Source organism: Podarcis cretensis (genome assembly GCF_951804945.1).
Source record: "Podarcis cretensis genome assembly, chromosome: 17".
Classification (NCBI taxonomy): Eukaryota; Metazoa; Chordata; class Lepidosauria; order Squamata; family Lacertidae; genus Podarcis; species Podarcis cretensis.
In genome coordinates, this window is record NC_137187.1 from 36,730,200 (window position 1) to 36,741,055 (window position 10,856).

At 44.3% G+C, this 10,856-nt stretch overlaps 1 protein-coding gene across 4 annotated transcripts in view; it reads left to right on the forward strand.

Annotated features, from left to right (window-relative positions):
• Nucleotides 1–8,953, forward strand: part of TYK2 (tyrosine kinase 2) — a 52,745-nt gene extending 43,792 nt beyond the window's left edge. For all 4 annotated transcript variants that reach the window (XM_079959989.1, XM_079959988.1, XM_079959987.1 and 1 more), the window contains exons 20-24: nt 932–1,050; nt 2,297–2,469; nt 3,474–3,591; nt 4,709–4,819; nt 4,909–8,953. In XM_079959989.1, coding sequence (XP_079816115.1) covers nt 932–1,050; nt 2,297–2,469; nt 3,474–3,591; nt 4,709–4,819; nt 4,909–5,043 — 656 coding nt within the window. In that variant the 3' untranslated portion in view covers nt 5,044–8,953. The remainder of the gene's footprint in view (nt 1–931; nt 1,051–2,296; nt 2,470–3,473; nt 3,592–4,708; nt 4,820–4,908) is intronic.
• The last annotated feature ends 1,903 nt before the right edge of the window (nt 8,954–10,856 follow it).

Sequence of the window (10,856 nt, forward strand, 5' to 3'; positions counted from 1 at the left end):
CAGGCATAGAGCATAGATCTAAATTTAAACATAAATTAGCTTCACTTTGAACCCCCCTCCCGCAGTCATCAGTATTCTAACACTTGATATTGATCCATTGATAACATAAGAGGGAAAATGACTATGACTATGACTATGACTAACTTCGCTACGAGAAGCCAAGTTACAGACAGGGAAGCAGTCAGAGGGCCTTCTCGGTAGTGGCACCCGCCCTGTGGAACGCCCTCCCACCAGATGTCAAAGAGAAAAACAACTACCAGACTTTTAGAAGACATCTGAAGGCAGCCCTGTTTAGGGAAGCTTTTACTGTTTAACAGACTATTGTATTTTAATATTCTGTTGGAAGCTGCCCAGAGTGGCTGGGGAAACCCAGCCAGATGCGTGGAGTATAAATAATAATAAATAATAATAATTATTATTATTGTTGTTGTTGTTGTTGTTGTTGTTGTTTGAAGCACAACCACAAGGGCTCCTGATTAGGCATTTGTCTGTGTGATGTCGAATGTTATTCATTAACTCTGTTCTTTCCTGTTTCCTCTTTGTTATTGTCTAAACTTTAAACCAATTCATGGACCAAGAACTTAGCATTGTCTGCTAATAATGAACCGTATGTTACAGATATTACTGCAAATTTATTATGCTAGTTTTGGGATATACAAATGACGTGAGAAGGCTTGGTCTATTTAGTTGTATCATTTATTATTCTTACGATCTTTGTTCATCCAAGGAAAAACTTTTTTTTAAAAAAAAAAATCCCAGTCCAACCATGGTTACACACTGTGGCCTTGAATTGGTCTCCACCTGCTGTTTTCCTTCCCTAGATGTGATACCTCCCATGCCAGGGCTTCTATAGATAATGAAATGTAGGAAGGTAAAAACACTTCCTTTTGGAGTAATATCATTGTTGGATTTTTTTTCTCCCCAACTCTAGGGGAAAAGGTTGTGCAGCTTATCATGGAGTATGTGCCTTTGGGGAGCCTGAGAGATTATCTCCCCAAGCACAATGTCAGCCTGGCCCACATTCTCCTCTTCGCCCAGCAGATTTGTGAGGTAAAGTCTATCAGCTTGGGGTGTTAAAATTAATGCAGCTGCTGGTGCAGTGAATATTCCTTTGTTTTGGGATTATTGGTCGAGTTCTAGAAGAGGCATGGACTCCTGTGGTTGAAATAGGCTATGGGGTTTGTTTAACTGGCTGCTCCTTGGCTCTGAGAAGAGAAATGTGTACAGTTCTGATTGTCTTGCCTCAAAAAGGATATGACAGAGCTGGGAAAAGTTCAGGGGGAAATGGGAACCAAAATGATCAAGGGTGTGGAACAACTCCCTTATGAGGAAAGGTTACAATATTTGGGGCTTTTCAGTTTAGAGAAAATGTGGGTAAGAGCTAACATGATATAAACGTATAAAATTATGAACGGTGCAGAGAGAGTGGATAGAGAGAAGGGACCTCTAATGAAACTGAATGCTGGGAGATTCAAGGCAGGCAAAAGAAAGTACAGTCGTACCTTGGTTCTCGAACGCCTTGCGACTCGAACGTTTTGGCTCCCGAACGCTGCAAACCTGGAAGTGAGTGTTCCAGTTTGCAAACGTTCTTTGGAACCCGAACATCCGACGTGGATTCCGATTGAGCGCAGGAAGCTCCTGCAGCCAACCAGAAGCTGCGCCTTGGTTTTCGAACATTTTCGGAAGTTGAAGATATGACAGTACTACTTCACACACCACATAGTTAAACTATGGAATTTGCTGTCATAATGATGGCTTCCGAGCTGGATGGCTTTGAAAGGAGATAGACGAATTCATGGGGGATAACTAACTACAGTGGTACCTTGGGTTAAGTACTTAATTCGTTCCGGAGGTGCGTCTTAACCTGAAACTGTTCTTAACCTGAAGCACCATTTTAGCTAATGGGGCCTTCTGCTGCAGCTGTGCCGCCGAAGCACGATTTCTGTTCTCATCCTGAAGCCAAGTTCTTAACGTGAAGCACTATTTCTGGGTTAGCGGAGTCTGTAACCTAAAGCGTATATAACCTGAGGTACCACTGTACTGACTCTGAAAGAGATGTTTTTCCTCCACTGACAGAGGCAGAGATGCTTCTGAACACCAAGCAAAAGGGTTTGTGCTGCTTCTGGTTGGCCACTGTGAGAACAGCATGCTGGACCAGATGGGCCACTCACCTGGTCTAGCAGGCACATAGGGTAAAATTCAAAATCCAGGCCTCTGATTCAGAGTCTAGTCCTGGGTGTTTGTCTTCCTTCCTTGCAAAGCTGGTGGGGAATAACACCATATTTGCTCTTTGCAGGGAATGGCTTATTTGCACTCGTTACGCTACATCCACAGAGATCTGGCAGCCAGAAATGTACTCTTGGAGAATGAGAATGTAGTGAAGATTGGAGACTTTGGTCTTGCCAAAGCTATCCCTGAAGGACATGACTATTACCGTGTCTGTGAAGATGGAGACAGCCCTGTTTTTTGGTAAGAAAGCGTTCATAAAATGTCATGGCTCTCAGACATTACAGGGGTTTTGACTGCATTGTAACTCAAGATCAAGTCCTGAGGTGAGGCAAGATGTTATTCTGAATACTCCCATGAACATCCCAAGCTCTTGAACGGCAGACTCTAAGAGAATTTGCTGTCTTTTTTCTTTACCCTTCTGGTTAATGTTGCAATATGTTGAGCTTTCCGTGAAATGGTTGACACTGGAAGAAATGGCAGCACTTGTGTGCTTCTTCAACTTCTATGGGAACACCGAAAGCATGTCTGCAAAATAAGGGAAGAATGGAGATAAGTGAATGTCAAAAGTACATGCCCTTTTTGTGAGCTTTTAGAGGTATATGTCTGGCTGCTGCTGGAGACTGAGAAATGGAATACAGTGGTGCCTCGCAAGACGAAATTAATCCGTTCTGTGAGGCTCTTCATATAGCGGTTTTTTCGTCTTGCGAAGCAAGCCCATTGACAGCTTAGCGGATTAGCGCTATTAGCGGTTTAGCGGCTTTTAGCGGATCAGCTGATAAGCGGCTTAGGGCTTAGGAAAGGGGGGGGGGAGGGAAAAAACCCTGCAGGAACTCGCAAGACATTTTCGTCTTGCGAAGCAAGCCCATAGGGAAATTCGTTTTGCGAAGCGCCTCCAAAACGGAAAACCCTTTCGTCTAGCAGGTTTTCCGTCTTGCGAGGCATTCGTCTTGCGGGGCACCACTGTAGATGACCTGATTCAGCATGGTGGCTCAATGATACCTGCCTAGCTAGCTAGCTGGAAGCCATATCTAAATAGAACTTGCATGTTCAAGAGGTGGTATTATCCACTGGGGATAAAAAGATAATATTCATTCTCTTGTTGTGAGTTTTTCTAAAAGTATTAAACATGTTCCTGTTGGGTTGCTGGACTAGATGAACCTTTATTTGATACAGCAATGCAGTTTTACATTTTTAAAAATTTGCTGTTCATCGGCTCTGTTATCTTGTTTTTCCTTGTGCTGTAGGTATGCTGTGGAGTGCCTGAAGGACTGTAAATTCTACTGTGCTTCTGATGTTTGGTCCTTTGGAGTTACCTTATATGAACTCTTAACACACTGCGATTCTAGTCAAAGCCCCCCAGCGGTGAGTCTGATAGCTGGGCATGCAAGGGAGGTGAAAGTATTTGTTTAGCAGTGCTGCAATGTGCAGGGCTCTTAAGTCTACAAATATCTAATGTGTGTTGGAATACATTTAGATCACTGCACTTCAGGAGACTGACTATGCAGTTTCACTTGCAGTGCAGTAATTCAGGGTGCTTTGACCCACACTGCCCCGTGGCTAACTGCAGTTGGCACAGAGCCTGTGTACAGCAATGTTCTGACAATACTTGCCTTACCTTAGTTTGCTTCCTGATTGGACCTTACTGTGGGTGTCTGTTATAGGCCCCTGTAGGGATGGCAGATGCAGGGTGCGGGGCACCCTGCCACAGTGTGTCTAGCCGCCATGACCTATCTTTCACCTTTTGTCTCCTTTGCAATGTGCCGTGCGCTGTCCTTGACCTTTGCCTCCTCTGCAAAAGGGTTGCTCATTTCCCCCTCCGATGGGAACATGACGTGGTGGAACAGGTTGTGCAAATAACAGGGCGACACCCAGAGAGCTCATGACTGGAGAAGTTAAAGGGCAAAGTCTTGAACGTGTCCGGTGGATTTTGCATATGCTTGCTAATAAAAAGAGCTCTGCGAAGCTCGTCAGTGTGAGGTACACAGCCCACCTGCACCAGCAACTCCTGTCTTGCCTCCATTCCTTCAGACCCCTGTTCCCTGCACCCACCTGGTGGCATTGGTGGTGAGGGCTGGGTTGGCACAGTGGGTTTTCTTCATCCTCCACACCCCAGCCCCAGGCACTGATGGAGGATGCAATGTCGCTGGGTGGACTCTACTTCCTTGGAGATTTTTAAGCAGAGGTTGGATGGCCATTTGTCATGGATGCTTTAGTTTAGATTCTTGCATTGCAGGGGGTTTGTTCTAGATGAGAGTCCCTTCCAACTCTACAATTCTATGATTCTAGATGACCACAGTGGTCATCAAGAATCATAGATCATGGGAGAGAGTCTCATGCTCTTATCAACTGAGCTATCAAGCAGCTGGCTGGTCCACCCATTGGTAGAGCTGACCATGTGTGGTATGTATATGTATCTCAAGGGCATCTCCCTGTCTCTTTCTCAAAGTGCTCAATAACATATTTCTCCCTGTTGTCTTAGAAATTCATTGAGATGATTGGAGCAACTCAGGGACAAATGACAGTGCTGAGGCTTATAGAGCTACTGGATAGAGGGAAAAGGCTGCCCAGCCCAAAGGACTGTCCTTGTGAGGTCAGTCTGGTTCTCCCTTTCTTTCTTCTCTTGCTGTTCTTTCTCTTTTTATTCTGTGTGCTGTTCTAAACCTTTGCCATTTTCTACAGATTTATCGTCTTATGAAAAACTGTTGGGAATCGGAAGCTTCATTCCGCCCGGCCTTCACAAACCTTGTGCCTATTCTCAAAGCCTTCCATGAAAAGTACAGGGCCCAAGCCCCCTCCGTTTTCAGCGTGTGTTGAGCAGGTTGCAGAGATTCTCGGCCAAAGACCACACTCTTCTCTGCACTCGAGTGTCTCAGTTCTGTCTTTTTTTGTGCCTGGAAAGCCGCAGTGCCATGGAAGCTGCTTCAGACTACTGGCACACCTTGAAACTCTGACTTCTGCTGTTTTGGTATCCAGAACCAGCGCAGAACATTTCTGCCTTTTGATCTCGCCAAATGTGATGTAATGAGTGTGAAGTTTCTCTGCCCTGAACAAAGGCAGAGGCTATTTATGAAGCAGTGTAAATTGCTGTACCCAGCCTGTGCCTGGAAAGCCACGATACCTGGTCTGAGTGTGTGAGGTCACAGGTGCAGGAAAGTGAGTGAATCAGTTGACTTCCTCGGTCTTTTTAACAGACTGCTGGGCCTATTGGTCTGATGCAGAGAGAGAATGGGAAGGAGGCCTAAGCTATTCAAGCGCAGCGCTCCAGCTTGCTATAGAAAATAACCATCTTGGACCAATATGTTAAGTGCTGCACTTGCTTATGGAACAGAGGCGAGGTATCTGGCCCTTTCATGTTCCTTGCAAAAACTTTTGAAGGAAATGTGCTTTTTCTGAGACTTGCCTTTGGCCTTTCTTTTCAAAGTAAATGCTTTGAACTCCCAAAGATATATAAACTGCCCCCCCCCCGTCACCTGATTTCTAGGTGTTTCAGAACTGCAGGAGCTTTTAGATACCACCACCACCCCTCTTCCTATAATATATTTGTATTTTCTCTTTGGAGAAGGCCCTCATCTACCCTTTAGAAGTCCAGTGTGGAGCCAGATATGGTCTCAGCTGAATGGATACTGGAGAGGTGAATGTCTTTATCATACATAAGTCATTGTATCTGCGTATATAAAGGATTGCTCCCAAAGAGCTATCCTTACTTGCACCCAAATAAAGAAATTGCTCCCGGCCCCCAGTGAGAACTTAACTAATGCAGTAGGTTCCTCACTTGTTCTTTGAACTTCCTCAGAGCCTACCATCCAGGATATAAACAAGCCTGCCTTTTCTGTTGTACCAAGACGCATTCTCCTTCTTATTGTTGGTTTAGAACCAACCACAACCCTCTTCACACACACCCATCCACTGATACTGTCAGTTCAGAAAATGTGAATTTGAAGTGGGAGGGGGGCAGAAAGGAAGCTTCAGGCCTTAAATTGTATGGAAATTGAAGAAGAGAAATGTGTTTTGGCCACTAACTTGGTTGCTGCTGCCCAAAAAACATGCTTATGTAGCAAAGTCGCAGTGGTCTCTGCTAGCAAGCCCACATTCTTAGTCTATCATAGAATCGTAGAGTTGGAAGAGGCCATGAGGGTCATCTAGTCCAAGCCCCCATAATGCATGCATCTTTTGCCCAATGTGGGACTTGAACTCACAACCCTGAGTTTAAAAGTCTCATGCTTTACGGACTGAGCTATGATGAAAACTAGCTGCCACCTACCCATGAGAGCATAGCTTTCTGACATTTTTCTAGCTTGAGGCCCAAATTTCTGTTGTTGGCATCCATCTGTCTTGAGAGATAATGGAGTGCACCTCTGGAGGTGAAGTCAAGTGTGTCAAGCACCGAAGTGACCTCCCTGGGATGCAAGCCTGGACAGTGTGTATGAAGGTCCTGTGCTACCCAGATGACAAGGCCCTTTCTCGGCCTCACTGATGTGATCCAAAAGAAAGCAGAGCAATATGTTTGGCCCCAGCTTGGCTGCAGGAGTTGCTGGAAGGCTTACAGGGTGCCGTCCAACCATCTTAGGGACTCCGCTCTGGATTTGTGTAGGGTTTACTCATTAGCCTTCTTCCGAAGATATCCCACAAGGCAGCAGAGGTTTAGGATCAGTCCTCCTCTTAGATGGGCTACCTTCCCAGGTTGGTGAGCCCTACCTGCCCCCTCATTTCCCTCTACAGCACACGCAGAAACCGCTTTCTTGACACTTGGGGCCACTATTGGTCTCGTCCACTCAATCTGCTGTAGCCTGTCTTCACATGCAGGGGGAGTCTCTAACTCTACAAGGGTTTGAGACCCATCAGTTACCCTCATCTGGTTTAGCCAGCCAGTTGAAGCCATTTCCTGGGGTGTGGCAACTGTTGCATGCTACAGGTCCTAGGACAGCAGTTCTCAACCTGTGGGTCCCCAGATGTTGTTGGACTACAAGTCCCATCTTCCCTGAGCTCTGGCCTTGCTAGTTAGGGGTGATGGGAGTTGTAGTTCAACAACATCTGGGGACCCACAGGTTGAGAAAGGCTGTCCTAGGAGTTGAGTGCAGGGTGAATAAACTACCCCAGAAGGAGCATGAGGTGTCTCCCACCAGAGGTGGTACCCCTACCCTAACATCCCGCACATGCCAGAATACTTCAGAGACTGCAAGTGGGGCACAGTTGGGGTAGGTATAGGTAGGACTGGTCAAATGTTCTTATCATTGTCTCCTAGAAGGAATGTAAGAAACATTTAATTTCTGTTGTCTCTTACTCCTGGCAGACCTGAGTCAGTCTCTAAAGAATTGTGAAACTAATTATTGATGGCCAAGGGAAGTAAGGTTTGCTGAACTCAAAAGAGTTATTTAAAAACAAATGTGTATAGGATCACAGCCTTATATTTGTTTTTTATTGAATGGTATCCCTCCATATCCTTTAAAGTGTTTGTAGCATGAAGAGGTGGCAGTTATCCATTTGAATGTGATGTTACAAAGCTTGTAAAATGTATGTTGAATGAGGTAACAGGTGGATTTGTAGCTGGTTGACTGACCAAACCCAAAAAGTACTCATTAATGGTTCCTCGACATCCTTGGGAAAAGTGACCAGTGGAGTGCCGCAGGGTGCTGTCCTGGGCCCATTGTTGTTCAACATCTTTACAAATGACTTGGATTAAGGAATTGAGGGGATGCTCATCAAATTTGTAGATGACACCAAACTGAGAGGGGTAGCTAATGCCACAGAAGCCAGAATCAGAATTCAAAACGACCTTAACAGATTGGAGAACTGGGCCCAGACTAACAAAATGAATTTCAATTGGAACAAATGTAAGGTTCTGCACTTACGCAGGAAGAACCAGATGCATAAATATAAGATGGAGAAGACCTGGCTTATTAGCAGTACATGTAAAAAGTATCTAGGGATCTTAGCGTACTACAAGCTTAACATGAGTCAACATTGTGATGTAGCAGCAAAAAAACCAAGCCTTATGAGGAGTGGCTGAAGGAACTGGGTATGTTCAGCCTGGAAAAGAGGAGACAGAGAGGAGATTTGGTAGCCAGTCTCCCTCAAGAGGTTATGGACTCTCCTTCCTTGGAGGCTTTTAAGCAAATGTTGGATGGCCATCTGTCATGGATCCTTTAGGTGAGATTCCTGCATTCCAGGGGGTTGGACCAGATGACCCTTGGTGGACCTTCCAACTCTGTTATTCTTTATTACTCCTCAAGTGTATGGGACTACTTGATAGAAAAGGCAGAGACATTTGGTGTTAAACTCTATATTTATTTTTATAATTGCATACAAAACTGTCTATAAACTTAAATGGTTGTTTTTCAAAACTTGTCTTCTGTCCCCGGTACATGTTATTTGTGGCAGTCCACCCACCTGTTTTGGCTGGCAAATTGTCTTTGGGCTACAATGCTAAGCTGAAAAACTTTGCATCTGAAACTGCACTTGATTTGAGGCAAGGACTTCTCCCTCCACAGAAGCCTGGGCAGGTTTTAACTCCCCTCTCCTCCCCACTTTTTACGCATCCAAAACGGGTGTGGGTGTTGGTGTGTGCGTAGAAGGAGAGAGATTGAGAGCTCTCTACTGGAAACCCTGCTCTAATGTGAATGTATTCTGTACTACTCTAGCAGCAGCTAGAATCACCAACCACATGTAACAAGATCCTGGTGATGTCCTTTAAATTTTATTCAAATAAACACCATGTAACTTTTAATGGCTCAGTGGAATCTTGATTACTGTAGGCTGCTTTTATGAAAATTACCATTACTAGAAAACGGCAATCTAGAGTATATTCAAAGTGTGGTGTCGAAACCACACATTTCAACAGGTTGTGCTTATTGTTTACAGCACAATCCACTAATAATAAACAGTCTTGTGGCACCTTAAAAACTAGCAGTTTTATTGTGCATAAATTGTCAAGGACTAGAGTCCACTTCACTAAATGAAGTAGATTCTAGTCTACAAAATCTTATGCCATGATAAATCCATTAGTTTTTACGGTGCCACAATACTTCTTTTGTTTATGTACCCTTGACAACTATCTTAGCCTCCCTAAGAAGCCCAGTACAATGATACCTCGGGTTCCATACGCTTCAAGTTACATACGCTTCAGGTTACAGACTAAGCTAACCCAGAAATAGTGCTTCAGGTTAAGAACTTTGCTTCAGGATGAGAACAGAAATCGTGCTGCGGCAGCACTGTGGCAGCAGGAGGCCCCATTAGCTAAAGTGGTGCTTCAGGTTAAGAACAGTTTCAGGTTAAGTACAGACCTCCGGAACGAATTAAGTACTTAACCCGAGGTACCACTGTATTTACTTTTGGAACTGCTGCCCTTGATTTTTGCATACTGAAAGATGCGATTCCACAGTTTCCTTGTGAAACTTTTGAAAAATATATACATAAAGAGTTTTCAGAAAGACTGGGTAAATCTGCATTTTACAATGATGCTCAAGTTTATTATTCTTGCAAGTTTTAGGCGCTAACTTTAATGTGAAGGGAGAGGAGGAAACATCGTCTCAGTGCTTTTCCTGTTTCCGGCTAAAAATGAGGGGGAAGGAAATACTGGGTGGCAGTGAAGAAAATAAAGAACAGTAAAAGGCATGGAAGAAGAAGATAAAGAGGAGGCATGTGAAAAAGAATGCTAGGATCAGAAAGGTACAGAAATGCCAGCGAAAAACCTGGATGGGGGAGGAAAGCTGAGAAATTGTGATCAGTGTGTCGGAGGAAGAAAGGTGAAGCATTAAAGTAGTTCAGGAACAAAAGAAGGCAAATGAGCAAAGGCTGATTTTTTTAAGCAGTTGCTTTCTTAGGTCTAGCCGTTTCTCTTGAGCAATTCCTCTTGGAAGATTTCAAACTCCTAATTTTCTTCTTATAAAAGTAAATGGTGCTGGATAAAGAAAAGAATAACAGAAGGCTTCCTCCCCAAAGAAATCAGGGTGGCAGCAGGAAGGATGACAATTTAAATCAGAAACATTGCATGACACTTTTAAAGACAAAAGCCATCCTGCCAGTTACAGAGCCATCCTCCTGGTAGGAGTTTACCTTAACAGTGTGAAAAGTGTTGAGAATGGCATAAACCAAGCAACTCTCAAGTGTGAAAGGGGTGAGGCAGAGTAAGCAGTGGCCAGATCCTATGCATATTAGAAAACCTAAGAGGAGAAACCCTATTTTTCAGCAACCCAAGTGCCAGTCACCAGGCCCACTTGCTGCGTCTGCTGATGGCTGCTGCTGGTCATGATGAAAAGGTTCAGGGGCAGTAAGCTGGTGAGAGCCAGCTACTAGCTAAAGAAAGCAAATAGGAGCCGGAAGCTATTGCCTTCCTGTCCTCATGGGCTTCCTCCAGGCAGCTGGCTCAGCCACAGGGAAATGAGACAGTGGCTGCTTTGGTCTGATCCAGCAGGCCTCATGTTCTTAACGTCCCAGTAGCAACTTGATTTTGTCACTCTGCTTTAGCACACACATAATAATAATAATAATAATAATAATAATAATAAATTGTATTTGTATCCCGCCCTCCCTTGGGCTCAGAATGGCTAACATCATATTAGTAACACAATATACATAAAAACAAGCAATAAATCAATTAAAATGCATCCCAAAATTAATTCAAATAAAGC